Raw genomic sequence first — 18,180 nt, 5'->3', positions numbered from 1 at the left:
CAATGAAAGAGGCCTGAGAGCTGCACAGCTTGACACCACAGTGCTTTTTATAGCCCCTTCAACATGACTGCCCATCGTTTTACTGTCACCCACGGCCCCTGCTATGGGAAGTGTGATCCAGGGCAAATTCACCAGATACACGGTATGGCCTGGCTGCCAGAGAGTATGGGGTGCTGGGTCTCATTGTCTGGCTCTAATAGTCACTCGCCTTTTCAATGAAACATCTGTAGTTTCATAGCATGTGAATCAAAAGACTCAGCTGGCCTGGGTGTGTGGGCATGCTCACTTGGAGGCACAGAAGGGGATGTTCCCAAGGGACTGGAGGTATCATCCTGGCCTTTTTTCTCAATTTAGGCAAAAAAAAATACACAAACACTATTCGATTCAATTAGAAATCAAAGAGGAAAAACAACGTTACGTTTTCTCATTGCTTTAAAAGCAACCTGTCGTGCCTTTAGAACAGGACAGAGAAGGAAAAACAAGTGAGAAATTAGAAATGTAGACAAGGCAAGTATTGGTGCGTTAGTCCCAGTGTTTGGGTTGTTTTTGGTTGGTTTAGCCAGCTGGAGGCTATTTTTCCCTGGTCGGCAGACCACGTGACTGCTGCCTCCGTATGGTAATTAATAGGTTTGATTTGCAGGGGCCGTGGGTGTGAAGGGAGAGGACGGAGCTGTGGTGACACTCACAGCCCAGGGCTGTAGACTACTACTAATATTCCATTACTGAATGTCAGCTTGTTCTACCCTTACCAATGAGGTACAGTCGGGAGGAAAGCATGGTGTTGGGGGGGGGGAACTGTGTCTCTCCTACAGTGTGTGTGTATATTTACGACCTTGTTTCTAAGCACGAAAAAAGAAACAAAACACCTGTGTCTCTCTCCAGGTAATACTTGTGCTGCCCTGCTTTCTACCAGTTTCCATCAGTCTAGAGTCCCATGATCTGTCTTTGAGAACCTGCTTTTGGATTAAATTAAACTCCCAGCTCATCACCTTAGTTTCCTCTGTCTCTAGGAGGAGCTCCATGTGGACTGTGTTTATTCATGACGTGATGAGATAATAGATGATCTCATCCTACCAGTCTACCCTCGCCATGCAGACAGAGGGTAAATCATGCTATTGCTTCCTAGGGACTATGAACTCTGAATTTAGGAAGCTACTTTTAAGATGTACTTATGATCACACATTCACGCAGACAGCCCAGACCAGACTTATTACATAACTGATTGTCAGATCCTTCCACTGTGGCCTCTATGATCCCTGTGTCACTCACTTCTGTGACCTAAACCCTGATCTTAGAACAGCTGCTCTGCCTGGATAATCCTACATCTGTCCTTCAACAAGGTGAATTTAATCACTCCAACTTAAATTATTCAGATTACTTAATGCTCGGGGATCACATGCGAGTACAGGATTGTTCATCCCTCGGTGAACACTTGTCATTGATGCCAATGATGTGGTGTGGTGCAGTAGCTAATGCCCTGTTGTTGTTCTGAATTTATGGCTGTATTAAAACATTACGAGTGGTACTCAAAGAATGTACTGTTTCAAAGCAAAACGAAGGATGACGCACCACTTTCTCAATTCATCAGTCCACTGATCTGATCCGAAACTAGGCTTCCGCTCATAGACTCTGGTACTGTAATCTGTGTGTCAAAGTGATGACTTTTATCATCTTTTCTAAATTATTGGGCAGAGACCATAGAATAATCTGACTGTGGTGACATGAATCTCTGTCTTGGTGCTCCATCATGCTGTGAAGTATAGTTTGAGGCATTTGTTAAGAAGTCCTTCTCATGACCTGGATCTAGAAACAGTCGAAGATTTGACAGGGGGGGGGGGGTAGAACAAAATTATTTTCAATTCACAATCACTTGTAATATCTGCAAAATTCTAAATGTTTCACAATAGTAGCTACAATATATTGAGTTGTGAACAAAAGTAGATCTCAACAAATGTGTTTTACATTTAGGTTTTTAATTTTATAATTTAATTGACTATCCATCAAAATAAAAAGCCCAGTAGACATGTCTTTATCTGGGCTAGGAAGACTTCTACAGAGGTCAAAAGTTGTCCAATAATCCCTTTAAGAGAAATACCTGTTTATTCATGAGCTTCTGTGCTGAAATTAAACAAAAATCCAATATTTTAAAACGGAGACAAGAACCAGATTTTCTTTTGATTTCTGTGATACAAAAATGGATACATACTGTTTACTTAACTCTACTGTATTTCAAGGAAATACTGAAATGTTATAAATAACTTAATACAAAAATAGATGTGCTGATCTGTGTCCATTAAGTCTACTTTTTGTACCTTTGGTACGTCCTTAGGGCTAGTGCAGTTTCTGTTATGTTAATGGGATGGGGTAACATAAAAAATCTCTTCTATAAAATGAGGGAAAACGTAAACGGGTGATGGAACTATGCATTTTCATGACACAGCATAGAAGCTGATGATGCTCTATGATGTTCACCACCAAAACATTGCAAGTAGGTAAAAAGGTTTCACACATGGGGGGGTACCAGAGCCTTCCCAGAAGGCAATGCACTTAAAGTCAAGGAATTGGACAAGAAGGCTTAATTCATGATCCAAAAAACCTATGTATGTATGTTACTGCGTCCTAAAAGCTCTACAAAACAGATATGTTTTTTAGAAATATTTAGAGAATCACATACCTGTGGAGTAAAAGGACCACTAGGAAAATATTAGTCATTGTAGCCAGCTTAATGACCATTTGAAGGTTTCTCTTTTTGTTTTCATGACTTACAAATCTAATTTTAATATAAGGGCATAAGAGAAATAAACAAAAGGCATCTCTTTGGGAATAGGATCTCCACTCAATTGGGAAAGAATAATTGTACAGTATATTATTACACAGCATGTACATTGTGTTCAGTTTTGTGTAGCAGTAAATTCAGGGTATAGGCATAATACATTTAAGGAGAAGATTTTAAATGCTGCTATACATGCCAAAAATAGTCATGCATCTTAATTGTCTCGCTAGATACTGTTAAATTAGCAACTACTCAGTCTACAGTAACTAACAGAAAATGATTTCTTCATATTCAAAATATGTATTTTTTTGTTTTTAATTTAGATAAATTACTTTTTACTTACTTTGCTTGTTACTGTGCTGGAAACTTTTGTGCTAATACTTAATTTAATTTAATGGCTTTCTTGCAAAGAACTTTGAATACATTATAACCAATACAATACAATTTAACCCATCCCAAATTTTTACAAAGTTTCTTTCATGTGTCTTTGCTAGTCATAATGGTCCTAATTACTTATGTAATATTTAACAGGACCTACTAGCTCTTGAACATGTTGTTTATTTTGAAGAGCTCTACAGGAATTGAAGGATCTGAGGTCTGTGCATGTTTTGGTGAAAAGCGTCATTGTTAGAGACAGTGAAAGTGCACAGAAGGTGCATCACCACAAATGAATCGATAGACAATCAGGTTCCACAGACTCTGCCATGTTTACTTTATAAATATGAAGGTGCATTTCAGTTTTATTGCTTAAGATGTAATCTCACTGTCTTTTCATTTAAGATATTGCCTCAAATTTCGAGGGGACTTAAATGCTGCTAAATAAAGGACATATTTTGACACACAGTGTATTTTTAAATAGCTAGTTATGATTCACAAAACATGATATGACCATGTGTACACTGAATGTAACCTACGGTTTTCTGGGTTGTTTTACTGTTGCACATGCACAATCTGTTGAGACGCTAATAGTTCATCTAATTAAAGATTTAATTGAAGAAAAATCTTAATCTCTCTTAACTATGTATCATTCCTTCCCCATGCATGTCAAACTATAATATATACCTATATAGCTAAATTGCTGAATGCATTGTTAAATTTGTGCAATTTGGTTTTCTATTCTATCAAAATAGAACAATGCCTGCTCTGTATTGAGAGGGGAAGCTGTATACGAAAGCCTTTCATTCTTAATGAATTTAGGAAACTGTTTCATCTCAGATTGTTTCAACCTGTTCTTTTTGTGGAAACATGCGATGGTAACAGATTACATCATTACATATTCCACAGAACTCCACTGAACCCTCCTTCGTCACCTGATATTCATAACATCTATGTGCATAGATTTTTTTCAGAGAGAATAATAGATGTAGATGGACTAGAGTGATATTATCCCCATGATGTTTCGCTTCAATCTTGGTTTTGAATTAAAAGGAAAGAAATATGTGTTGTTCAGATCTTTAGGGGAATTCAATGCAATATTTAGCAGGGTAACATGATCCTTTATCTGTCACAACATGGTATGTTTTAAGCAAATGGTTTTAGAATATTTGTGATATCAAAAATACTTTTAGTTCATTACTCCCATTCTAAATCAATCTGCAACATATACAGTATTTGTCCATTCTGTTAATAGTGCAAATGATGCATATACACATCACAACTGATTTTAAAGATTTGATTTAAGATTACACTGATATTAAACCCAAGTTGTTCTCAACATCATGTGGGCAGCTGTCCTATCATTGCCAATGGCTTTCAAATGCTGCAGAGTACAGGAATCAGGAGTCATTCACAACTCAGTTCCAGCAAATACAATTACAGCAATGTTGGAGCTTGCAGGAAGCTTCTATTCTGTAACACTATAATTTGACAAATTAAAAATTTAAAGTCATTTTTTAAAGATGTTTTTTTGTTGAAAAATTATACTCCACACGCAACATAACTTATCTAAGCAATGTATTTACACCTACATTTTGATTACTAGGTTTTCGTCCTTATAGCTTTTTCGATGAACTGTCATTGAACACGCTCAAATCAAATTAAACATTATGAAAAAAAGATTCAAGTTTGAAGGAAGAAGGTCCTTCACTGGCCTTTTCCTTTGTTGTGGACATTCTGTACCACAGTTTAGTGAGCTGTGTACTTCTGCTTGCACTTCCAATAAAGTCCCTCTTTCTCCCAACTGTCTCCTTACATCCTCATCACAGTAGTCAGCTTTTCCTATGGCACTTTGCATTGTTCTGCATTTTCACCCTTGGAAATAAAACGGTATCAAAAGTCGACCTCATAGTAGAGGTCAAAGGTTAGAGGTCATATCTCGGACTCTCTCCGGTACGATCTCTGATCCAGTACCCTGGGGGTCTGTAGCCTCTCAAACTCGTGTCGACTGTTCCGGTCTGGACTCAGGCTGGCCAGAGCTCTGATGCCACTACCCCCCACCTCCTCTTCCTCCTCCTCCTCCCGGCTGAGGAAAGCCAGCTCGTTCTCGTAGCAGAAGGCATTGGAGCTGGGGACCAGAAACTTGTTCTCCACCATGTCCTTGGCACTGCAGTGGGGAGTGGACGGTACCTCGTAGGTTTTGTGGAAGTGAGAGTAATCCACCTTGTACAGGTTCTTCTCCTCAAAGAGGACTGGCTCAAACCGGTGGCCCCACAGGACCTCGGTTGCCAGGTAGGAGCTGCGAGCCTGTGTTGTCATGGCGGTGGCCTCTACCATCCCCTCCAGGATGACAACAATCTCAAAGTCTGCCGTCTCCAAGTCCTGTTTACCGATCCCGAACAGAGGGCTCTCCTCATCGATCTCGTGGAGGATGGTTATGGGCGAAACCAAAAAAATCCTGTCTAAGCCTTTGTCAAAGCCCACATCGATATCTATTTGGTCTAGAGGGATGTACTCTCCTTCATCTGTGATCCGAGCTTTGATGAGCTGCGCCCTGACGTGGGCCTCCACTATGTGGCTCTTGCGGAGGTTCCCTACCCTCCACATGAGGCACAGCTTCCCGTCCCGCATGGCGATGACGGCGTTGTGACTGAACAGCAGCGTCTGCGCCCGCTTCTTGGGCCGTGCCATCTTGGCCATGATGGCGCCAATCATAAAGCAGTCAATGATGCAGCCCACGATGGACTGGAAGACCACCATGAAGACGGCCACTGGACACTCCTCTGTGACGCAGCGATAGCCGTAGCCAATGGTGGACTGCGTCTCGATGGAGAACAGGAAAGCCGCCACAAAGCCGTTGACTTGGAGGACGCAGGGTGTGAAGTTATCGTCCCCAGCCGGGTTGTCCAGGTCTCCGTGCAACAGGGCGATGACCCAGAAGGCCAGCCCGAAGACTAGCCAGGAGACCACAAACACCAGCGTGAAGACCACCAGCATCCAGCGCCAGCGGATGTCCACGCACGTGGTGAAGATGTCGGCCATGTAGCGCTGCGACTTATCCTCCATGTTCGTGAACTGCACGTTGCACTGCCCATTTTTCTTGACGAAGCGGTTGCGGCACTTGCGGCGCGTGTGGATCTTGCCGTTGCCGAAGCCGTTCATGCCGTGCATGGTGGTGAGGCGGAGGGCCTCCTCCTCGGACGATACAATGCTGTAGCGATTGGTCCGCCCCACGCTCATGCTACCGGCCGCGCCTCCGGCTGCAGGGGTGGAGAGCCAGAGAAGGCCCGGACTGTGATGTGCGTTTCGAGGCCCCTTGTGGTGGTACTACCAACCAAGCCTCATGTCAGGCTGTCGACGCCAGGGAGAAGGCAGGATTGGGGGTTTGTGCTTCGATCCAACCAGTCTTTAGGAAAAGGAGAAAAGGGAAAGGTGTTAGTCACTACAGTCATAGCACATCATGAATCCAGTCATTTGCTAACTAATCGCACCATGTGTGTGAATACGTCTTTGTTTTTTTCCCCTCCTGTTTTTGGACTTATCATTTGTGTATGGTGGAGCATGACGAATGCCGAGTGAAAATATAACCCATTGATCCTTAGTATGTCACGTACAATACATTCAGAATCATATCCGATTACACTACCTTCACCACCCCAAAAATGCCCTCTGAGCATTTCCCCGCCCTCTTTACATCCTTCTCTGGAGGAACATCACGACTCAATACGCCTCAACACGTGCATTCCAATTGGCTGTCTCCAAAGTGCTCTCATGTCTGTGCTGAGAGCCGGGCAAGTGGAGAGGAGCTGGCTTCATGCAGAAACTTCTATTGCATGCAATTTCCTGTGCTTTTATCCATTGCATTTTAAAGCATGTTGACAATGATGAAATGCCACCAGTCACAGACTACCAGGTGTTTGTGTGTTATTTTACTACCATAGCTGGATCGAAGAGTAGTCACTCGAGCATAGTTAGATGACATGCATAATTGATTGAAGAAGTCTTTCATAACACCACTCATGATCATCAGATCATATTTCAGTCACATCAGATGTAGGTTATCCATGCCCGAACATATATGTTGTACATATGTACAAATGTTGTACAAATGAGGTACACTTGTGAAGTTTGTGGTTGTCAGCACTAAATCTGTGATACCTTCAGGTGTGTGGGCATGTGTGTCCCTGTGTGTGTGCCTGTGTGTGCATGTGTATTTAATTTGAGACCCAGGGGACCAGTGTGCATGCCACAGTTTCCATGGGTGCGCTATCCCAGATGCTTCGCACAGGGAGAGGGAGGGAGGAGGCAACTTGGCCTAAAAAATGAACATTTCTGTCACTACTTAGCCAGGTTTCAAGCTCTATTTATTTGACCTCATTCTGTACAGTTTGCAATAATATTAATCATGCTATGAGGATGTCATATAATTTATACAATTTTCCCGTGGCACCTGCTATGCTGGAGTTAGCTACACAACCTCAACAGTAGCTCTATCACCTACTTTAAGATCCAAAGTCTAGAGTGAAAACTTATTTTACTGCAAGGTAATAAGAAAAATCAAATGGGATTGATTTATGCATGCATGCACACACTCACACAAACACACACAAACAAACTAATCACAGGTATTGTAGCTTCACACATATAGTCAATTAAGGCAGAAATCTCTATCGGCCATCGTCTCATGCTGTCTCAAGTGTGTCAGCTCACTAGATTCCGTTGCCAGCGGTTACCAGGGATGTCATGAAGATAGGACTGGCTGGTGTGCTTCATAGCGGGTGTTACAGGGTCAAAGAGTGCTTTCCTCTGGGTTTAGCTAGCTTTTATCACCTGATCACAATCTGGACACCGAAGACTTGAAGGCCTACTGATATGCACTCCCAAGTCCCCCTAGTCCCCCTGTCTAACACAGACTTTCACCACACTTACTCTCACTGTGAAACGTACCTTATGAGCGTAGCCATTTATTACACATGAAGAACTTGGCTGTCTATCTTTACTGCATTTACCTTCTTTTGTCAAGCAACCTGTCGGTACTATTGCGTTTTGATTGTACAAGCTTGCGTTTCATTACTTTGGCGATGACTGACCTTGATACAGGATGGTCTGTTTTACCTCAGTGACATGGCTTATATAATCTCATTATCGTCCCTCAAAAAGTAAACAGATCATACTCAACAAGCTCAAGTGGATTCCTATCGTTGTTCAAACACTTAAGGCCTTGTGACAAGGGGCTAACTGTATAACTTGAGGACTTCAGTGGCTGTACAGTGTCTTGCTGAGTCAATGTATTTTCATCTTTCTTCTTTGACTCTGCAGTATACTGTATGCATGACCTGGCCAGACCTTTATGGTTCTCTGAGTCGACCTATCATTCTATAGAAGTGTATCGGGTGTTCCATGTATTGTTCAAATGAAAGTGAACCCCTTTGCCTGCTCAGAGTTATTAGGTAAATGCCTCCAAGCCTCAGTTTGAGAGAAGAAAAACCTACGATATGAAAAGGTTTAGATACACAAGGTTTGGCTTTGATTTTAAAACACCCTCAGGAGGGTTCAGATGAATCACTTGGGTTTTGAGAAATGTCTTGTTTGAAAGCACATTCACTCTATGCTGTGTTTGTAAAAGACACACGCTTATTTGTGACACAGCAAAAACATGAACTGCAACTTTGTTGACATGCAGCATGATATCAGACATCCAGTATTTAAACTAATTGTTTCCGAATTTAGCTGTGAGACTGTCACCTTCAGATCTATAGTGAATGAGACCGCCTCAAGCCTTGTTTGACATTTGATAAAGAATTATTTTTATTTTCATGTCAGTTATGTAACAAGAAATTGCGATCATCTCTTCAGATAATCTCTAAAGGTGTTATAAGGAACATCTGAGCCTTCAGCCTATCTACGCATCTATGATGTACGACATGCAGTGTGTCAGTTAAACAATAGAATATACAAGTATGATGTCTTCATAGATATCACATATGAGAGTATGTATGGACTGTGCTGACCACATTTGCTTTAAACGCACTCAGGTATCATGAGATTATCTGGTAGCCTATTAGTCACTTAGTAAGACACAATCTAAAAGAGCATCTCTCACAGATACAGTTCAACAACAGGCAGCCAAAGGTACACTGAGGAGATAGAAGGGGAACAGGAGAGATGAAGCTCTGGAATCAGGTGAACGCAGTTTGTGAGTTCAGTCAAGGGAAGGACAATAAAATGGCTTCATTCCTTTGCCGTTGATTGGCAGTTATGTGTGTGTCAGCGTGTGTGTGTGTGCGTGTTTGTGTCTGTCAGTGTTTGTGAGTGGAGCAGAGGGGTATTCTATCTTAAGGAAACGCAGGAAATTGAGCCCGAGGGCCAGAAACTGCGGCCACCACCGGCGGCTATTGTGGAAGGAGGGCTGAGGATCCGGTGTCCTGTGTTTTCCTGTAGCTTACCCCTCCCCTCATGTCATCTCAAGTGACCCACAGGTATTTTCCTATGCTATAACTCATCACTTAGGCACTGTGATAAGACGTTTTGGAGGCCACCGTACCTGTAAATATGCCATGCTATGAATACACTCGGAGAACATTTACTTTTCAGTTTAAGAACATATCTACAAGTGTTCCTTGCCTGTGGGCTTGCCTTTCTGAACTGTTAATGCATGTCACTGTGCATACTGGTTTAATATGTGGAGTCACACTTTATTATCTTGATCAATTAAATGACTGCATCTCTCCCACAAAGGAAGCATCTGCCAGGGTAAAAAAAAGTACCAGTTTCACTGCTATACACCTGTTTACCGAAGGACAGGTGAATAACCTAATATAGTTAATCGGTGTCTTTTTCATCAAAACGTATATATGGTCACAGTATGCAAGTTTTCATTCTCTAGTCAGTACAAGTAAATAGGTGAAATCTGACTTTGATGGAAATACTGCTTTATGTTAACGTCTTTACATAAAAGATATCATTTCACCAGCTTTATCCTAATGTAACATGAGGGTAGGGTGTCCGGTTTATTTGTGTGCTATTTGTGTAGAAGAAAATCAGGAAGTGGCCATTGATCTGACTCTGAAACAAGGGATACTATATCATATTCTACCCTCTAGATATTTTGATGCAAACTGAGGTCTTGGTCACCTCTCTGTACCTAGCGGCGTATTGTTCATTTGGAGGATGCAGTTAGAGAGTGCCTCCCTGTGGATCGCATAATGGCAGCTCTGAGATATCAGAGGGCATGTTGCTTTATTCCCATGACCTTTCCTGGATGTGCCCATTCAAATGAGAAAATAATCAGTAGATGTGCAAAATATAATGATGCTTGTTGTTTTATCTCCTGTCTCCACATTTATAAAAACATATAGACCAATCTAAATGTATGTACAGATTACTATCCAAACATTTTTTTTTTTGTGAATTTGCTGTAGAGGATATAGAGAATGTTGTGGTTTATAATCTAAAAAAATTTAGAGAATCAATGTCATAGAAACTGCTTCTGCACAAATGCAACCAGTGGTCCCATAATTATTGTGTATGTGTTGTGGTTCCAAAAGGAATGTGGTGAATCCGTTTTGGAAACCTTTATTCTAAAGGGGCAGGTAACTCCGTTTAGTTACAGTGTGTCAGTATGAAGTGACAGGGTGCACCGTTTAGTACACACAATCTCTACCACACATTATTTACATGGAAAATGCACAGTTGTCCTAATCAGGGGAAGGGGATAGCAACCCTAAATTAAAGGACCTGCCAGGGATATATATCGCCAGCCCAGACTCTTAGACCCATCAAACCACTGACCAATGATTCATTTAATCAAACAGACATTAAGGCATAATCAAAACTTGTGTTCAGGTCCTTTTTCTTACCTTATATTTCCAACATGTGTGGTCTTGTCTGTAGACGAACAGCAGTACTATCCTTGCACCCGGTATCCCATCTAGCCAAACTGAAGCATCCTCAGAGTTGTAGCCCCCTGAGCTGCTGTGAGATGCTCTAGCTAGGGATAGAACCACTCCATCCTTTTGAGCCACAGGCATAGAAACCCTTTGAATTTCTTCATCGTATATCTCTGAGCGTTTTGTCCCCTGTGTTGTCAGTCTTTTGTGTATTGCACATACAAGAAACACTCTCACGGCCGTTCTGCCCTCCTCACTCTCACGAAATAAAAATAAAACAAATGTTGATTCTTTGACTGTCTCCCCCCTCAGTCTGTCATCAACTGTTGAAGACAAGACACTGAAGAAGCTCCCAGTATGAGGGACTGTGTTGCATCTCCATCTCCTGAAGTCACTCAAGAGGTCTGCTCAGCTTCCATCTTCAGTCACATGAAGTCTATTTGTCACATTTTGCAAAAACCAGTGGGTCACCTCCGCTTATTAGCTGAACAGCCCCTCTCTATCAGCCTCTGCAATCTGATCTAGTTCATCTGGCAGTTCTCTTTCACTCTCTCTCTCTCTCTCTGCTCCTCACAGTGTCTTGCTTGTTCTCTCTCTCCCTGTCTCTCTTCTCCAACTCCCTCCCTCTCTCGTTGTGTCACAGAAGCTGCCATTTGCAGCCAGTGTGGGCTCTTTCCCTTCCCCTCCCTTCTCTCCACCCTCCCTCTCTTACTCCCTCCCTCCTACGACATGGCACAGCCAGTGGACAGTAACTTGATGCACAGACAAATCATTCAAAACCCATGATTCAGTGTGAAAGCTGTGTTTATGATCAGTTATAATTGAATCTCAGTGAATGAGTGAAAAGCTTATCGTTTTTAGGGGATTCTTTTGTTGGGTTATGGTTATTCTTGGACACGCATAAAACCAATTTCGCTCATCAAATTTCCACTTCATCTACCTCAAAATATAATTTGTTGTGCTTATGGCTGTGAAGCCAAATTCTTTGTGAACACATTTTCATGCAGTCATGCTTTTTGTGTTAAGGCCTCATCTGGTCAGGCAAAGCACCTGTAATGTGGTCACTTGCCTTCCATCTTTCTGAGAGTTCTGAGGGTTTGCTACATGCCTGTCACAAATATACTGTAGCTCATGCATTATTTGGTGTTCTCGGTTGGTATGTCACCTTGACGATAGAGTGTGATGTATTGATAGACCGTGCTGCTGGGCTGTGTGCCTTAATGTGGAGACGCCCTTCACACTTGTCCAACATGTAATCAGTATTGACCCCAGGGCTTGTGATGTGTGTGTGTGTTCAGTAAGTGTGTGTGTGTGCGTGAAAGAGAGAGGTGTACCGCGACAGAACTCTTATCGTTTCTCATGAGGAGTGAAACCAGTTTTTCCTGGATATCAACAAGTAAGAACTGCTGTACATACAGTCTCCCCACCAGAGATTCTCTTCGGCATCATGCTCCACCTAATATGTGACAAAAAAATATCTTGTTCTTTTCATCTCAAATATTTACATACAAAGCTATTCCTGATTTTTTCTGGTGTTTTTGAACAATTTCAACCTGTGGCTTTTCTGGTGATGCTGTCATGGAATACATTACCCTTGACTGCTTTGTATGGTGACATTATCATCCATGCTGCCTAGCAAGGATAGCATGCTTTTTTCACATCTTTTCAGAGCGCCAGTCATCAGTCAACCACTAAAGGAGATGACAATTACTCAGGGGGGAGGAGAGAGTGAGAAGATTCTAAATACAGCAAGACTGGTTCTGGCTCATCTTTATCACTTATGAATCATCAGCCAAGGAACCTTTCTCTTTTTTCCTTTTTTGTGCTTTTCCCCTAAACTTCGGCATATAGATAGTATCTGTGTTGATAGTGAAGAAAGCCTGGTCTTTATGGTCATCATAGAGTCTTTGTAAATACCTGGTGCTAGCAACAATTCAACAAGAAAGACTAGGGGCATTACGTTTGCCACTGCAAGTCCTTACTCTCTGGGTTAGCTATGTCTGAGTGTGAGTGTGTGCAAAGTGGGGTTTGCCTCCCCAGGAGAGGTCTAAGTGAGATGCTGCTTCCATGGATACTGGGAGCACATGTACAGTTATAGCAGTCCTGTTTCTGGCTTCCAACAGTAGGCTACTGTACTGCGGCATGAGAGAGGTGAGAACGTCTCAGTTGCCTGTTAACCAAACACAGACCCTGCCTGTACTGAGCACCGTGTGACTATGACTCATCAGATAGAGGGAGGAGAAGGGACAGAGAGACCGAGAAAAAGAGAAAGGAATAGACCCACGAGTGGTCGAGAGAGAGAGAGAGAGAGAGAGAGAGAGAGAGAGAGAGAGAGAGAGAGAGAGAGAGAGAGAGAGAGAGAGAGAGGGACAGATAGATTTCAGAGGCAGAGAGAGAGATGGAGTGAAGCAGCCAGAGAGAAGCAGAACACAGTGTTAGAGAGATCTAGCTGCTCCTGCCAGCTGTACTACTGAGGTCTAATCTGCATTAATCACCAGGTTCCTATGAATAAGCTTTGATGATCATAACGATGATAGTGATTGTGTCATGTCATCTTCCCCAGTCGCCGTCATCCCAGGAGGCAGTCTGTCTGTCATTGCACAGAAGTGATTGATTTATCATGGCTGACAGTTTGTATTCCACTCTACCTTAGTCGGGAAATCTCATTATCCTTTGACTCTGAAATTGAAAAACATTTCCAAAATGCGAACGATCAGTTATTTGATTAATGATTCAATTAAGATTTCAATAGCGAGAATTTATTTGTTTATACATGAAGGATCAATGTCAATTTGCGAGTGATTGGCCAATTGGCATATTTATACAGCATACTGAGCACTTCTGGTATAAGTGACATCCTGTTGAATTCAATTTATAGTTGAGGGGTTTGTATGATAATGTGCCAAAACGGCATCAATGTCCTCCACACATCCTCACATTCTAACCTTGACACTACTGTTACCTGTACAGTAGATACCTCAGTCCCCTTAGCCTGCCTCTTATTTGAACTTTCAACCTTAAAATGTAAGGAACAGCCAAAAAGAACAGGGTTGTTTCCTCCCACATGGAACTACTTCTTCTGTGTCTAAAGGGAGGCCCAGGAGAAAGGGTTGAACTTCCCCCCTCCTCCTCCCCTGTTCGGCCTGTCACTAAGCACCCCAATTACATTACTCCCTGTGCCTCCCTTCGACAGTGCTATTTCAGGCTTGGGGACCGTTCCTATTCACTTCATTTAATTTCTGCCATCTCATGGGGTGATTAGGAATGGGGATATTGCAGTTGTTTAAAATGAGCTAGAATGGTTAGGCTTATTAATAAACACTGTACTGTACAGTAGTCTATAGTAATAGTCAAACTTCAGAGTAGTTTGTATGTGTAGAGTATTGTGTCTGTGTATGCGTGTTTCAGTATTGTGTCCTGAAAAGTCCTGATCACAGAACTGCACCTATAGCTTGGTACTACAGTGAGCCATATTTGCATAATATGAGAAACCATTAATACCGTTACATAATGACTCAAGTTCTCTTCTTCACTGGTCTTCCTCTCAGTCCTTGGCTCCCCTTTGTGTCCTGAAAGTAGATAATGATGGTTTGATAAGATCATCATTACAAGTAGCCCTACAGACCGCCTCTCACTGACATGAACATTCAGTATTCACTGCCCTCTTACGTAACCCATCCACCCTTCAACTCTGAATTAAGTGTAAAAGTTATTATCTTGCTTCATCAACTCCATAAAGACTGATCTACTTCAAGCTTTAGACAGCAAGTATCCAGGCTCTAGAATCTATAATCAGGCTCATTTTAAACGTTATTTTTTTGAGTCAACGCCATTTAGGATAAGATGGTTAACATAAAAACCACAGATTTTTCAGTCATAATTTTGTAAGAGAATGTATTAACACGTTTCATTACAAATGTAACCTAGTAACTTTGACTTTATGTGTAGATTTTAATTTTGCTAGCAAAAGTTGTCTATACAGTCTATTTTTGTGTGGAACAATCAACCTCTAAGAAAGCAGTGTTTGTATAGGCTACCTGATGTTCTTAGCATGGCAGTCTGACCGACCGCCCTACCTCCCTTATGTGCCCCTGTGGCACAATGGTGTCACTTCTATTATTTAACTGTCTGTATAATGTTGATTCAAGTTAAAATTAACCAACGAAGCAAAACAGTGAGTTGTTGTTCAGGACATTTCCACAAGAGACCCTCCTCTCATATTAGTCGCATTTCGTGCGCATTAGAGAGCTCTTGTCCGTTGCAAATGAAATAATATATTGTTCGTTCAGGCGGCATAGATGCTACCTATTGTCTCACGCAGTTATGCAATGGTGATTTGCTATTTGAGCCTCATTATTTCTCAGTGGTAAACTGGTGGATTGCTGTTTGATCAATGGGGTTTCCACTGACAGAGTGAGTACACTCTATTAAACAAGATGAATTCGAGCATTCATGGTCCAGCGATGTCCTCCGCGCGCCAGGCTGTCCCCGTGACAGACACACGTGTGTTTGAGAACACCCGCAGGACTTTTACCTCACAGACTATATGACACACTTATATATAAAAAAGAACACCAGCTATTCAATTAAAAACAAGATAGGCATCTGTGTCACTCCAGACGATATTTCTATCTTTTCCAGGGCCCATAAAATTCCTAAGGATGCGTTTAAGTAGCACAGTAGCAAACACGTAACTAATCACTCCTTAATAACGTACCCATGCACGTTGCCACACTTTATCAGTGTTCTGAAAACGGTTTTGTCGGACCCCTTTTCACATTAGCTTTAAGGCATCTCATTACCTAATGGCTGTACTAAGTGGGAGGTTGTCGCTGGCCTGTGGCTCTGCTGTGGGTCTAAGGTTCACTCTGTCCCCTGGAGGCACTCGCACTGACAGGACGCTGAGAAAAGCTCCTGTCTGTCTGTCCACTAACCCACCACCCTCCCCGTGAGGGGATACCCCTCTGTGTCCCCGCCACCAACCCTCTTCAGCCCTCACTCCTGCTGCACCTGACCCCCCCTGAACCATGACCCCAACGCACTGGAAGGCCAAACTCACTTCCAGTTTCATCTACATAATAATACCTGAAACGTATTTGCAGCTTTTCTAATGTCTGATGACTTCAAATTTTCTAGCTATTTTCTTTTTACAGTCTAAGGTCCATGTTTTTTTGTAAAAAGTAAGAGCCTCAAGCAGCCAGCTCTTCTAAATGGTTGTTTACCAAACATGTACACCCTACACTGACTCATTTATCTTAATTAAACTATTATTTATACAAGTTAGTCAAGTGAGATGGTTTTCCAAGACCTGTTTAAGTACAATTGAGGAGCAGGGTACTGTTGCACGCCAGTTTACATTTACATTTTGTCATTTAGCAGACGCTCTTATCCAGAGCGACTTACAGTAAGTACAGGGACATTCCCCCCGAGGCAAGTAGGGTGAAGTGCCTTGCCCAAGGACACAACGTCATTTGGCAAGGCCAGGAACTGAACTGGAAACCTTCAGATTACTAGCCCGACTCCCTCACCGCTCAGCCACCTTACTCCCGTTTACCTTGTTTCCCCTGGCTCCCCTGACATGCCTTGTTCTTTTCAACAGATGCCACTCATGGCATGAATTAAACCCCTCTACCGAGCTGACTGTGCCTTTAGGGTAAATCCATGGCAATATTTTTAGAACGGAATTTCATTTGAAAAAGGCTAATTTCAAGGGAGCTCTCATTCTCGACCACCTGTCTTCCCACCTCCTGTTCTGATATGGACCAATGTTTGTCAGTGCAGCTAGACTGCGAGGGTGTTATATATCTCCCCATTTTAGATGAAGCTAGGAAGGTGTTGAGATATTTAAACCTGCATATTGACACCGACAGAATTAACTAGCATGCACGGTGACAGGGGGTTACGATAAATGGAGTTTAAGGGATAGGGATGTACAGTCTACAGAGGTACTGTGAATGGTAGCAGCAATAACTAATTCTCCATCCCGAATTGATATGGGTTCAAACAGCATGTTCTTATTAAACCTATAAGGGTGTTTAGTTTTCTCAGTCCATTGTTATAGTGGCAGAACCAGGACACGAGAGAGAGAGAGAGAGAGAGAGAGAGAGAGAGAGAGAGAGAGAGAGAGAGAGAGAGAGAGCGAGAGAGAGAGAGAGAGAGAGAGAGAGAGAGAGCATCACTGGAGCACTGTGTTCCTTGTGTCCCTCTACCCTAACCTTGATGGTTTAACTGCAATGTGATTGGACAGCTCCTGCCGAGGCCCCAGCACTGGGCACAGGGAGGGGGCTGTCTTAGCGCCAGCCTCAGGAAACCGGGCAGCGCCAGACAAAACCAGGCCAGAACTCATTACGTGTCACAAGGTCTATCTCGGGTCCAGAAATACTACTTTGTCTTCATCATAGTCAACACAATAAAGCCCAATGGATCAATATAGGAAACTTATAAAATGACTACTTTCAGGTTTAAACCTCTTCAGGTAATCTTCATGGCTAAAAGAGTTCAGTACTGTGCATATGAAACCTCTACAGGTTTATTCAGCAAAGCATTTGAAGCTGATAAGCACATAGCTGCTACCTGTTGTTTGTTAACTAGGGAACAGCATGTAGGCATGTATGTGTTTGTGTGTGCGTGTGTGTGTGTTTAGAGCTATTTGTAGCAGGTCTGGACTCTCTGGGTACCTTTCCTCCATCTGTCGATTCCACACAGCCTAGCCCAGTGCAGTGGAGCCCTAATTTCACCAGCACCTGACCCCATTTCAATGTGGCAGAAAGTGTCTGTGCTATTGTGAGTTACCTTCTAATCTGTTTCTACTCTCCCTCTCCTTCTGTTGCTCTCTCTTTTCTCACGGTCTCTCTTGGTTACTAATTTTCTCTTTCCTCTGTACAACCACACACACAAAAACACACACTCAATTAATGAGAGTTAATGACAGTCACAGAGAAAGAAACAGGGGAGTTTTACAGTAAATGTAATTTAATAGGTATTAGGTAATTATCTATAAACGATAACTGGGGGTTTGAGGAATACAAACTTGAAAATGCTGGAATGCAAACTGTTCACTCTTAGCTTTTAATAATTTAGTAAAATTCTAGCAACTGCAAGTAAAATAAGTTCAGTGGATTTAACATGTATAAACAAACAAAA

General features: G+C 42.2%; 1 protein-coding gene across 1 annotated transcript; it reads right to left on the bottom strand.

Annotated features, from left to right (window-relative positions):
- Window positions 1–1,974: 1,974 nt before the first annotated feature.
- Window positions 1,975–11,625, bottom strand: kcnj12a (potassium inwardly rectifying channel subfamily J member 12a). Its single transcript, XM_062475441.1, has 2 exons — window positions 11,008–11,625; window positions 1,975–6,554 (listed from the first exon to the last, which is right to left on the bottom strand). The coding sequence occupies exon 2, from the start codon at window positions 6,386–6,388 to the stop codon at window positions 5,081–5,083; it is 1,308 nt and encodes a 435-aa protein (XP_062331425.1). The 5' UTR covers window positions 6,389–6,554; window positions 11,008–11,625; the 3' UTR covers window positions 1,975–5,080.
- Window positions 11,626–18,180: the final 6,555 nt, after the last annotated feature.

Source organism: Osmerus eperlanus, chromosome 12 (assembly GCF_963692335.1).
Source record: "Osmerus eperlanus chromosome 12, fOsmEpe2.1, whole genome shotgun sequence".
NCBI classification, from domain to species: Eukaryota; Metazoa; Chordata; class Actinopteri; order Osmeriformes; family Osmeridae; genus Osmerus; species Osmerus eperlanus.
Note: the sequence above shows the minus strand (reverse complement) of the source record. Positions and strands in the feature narration are given on the sequence as shown.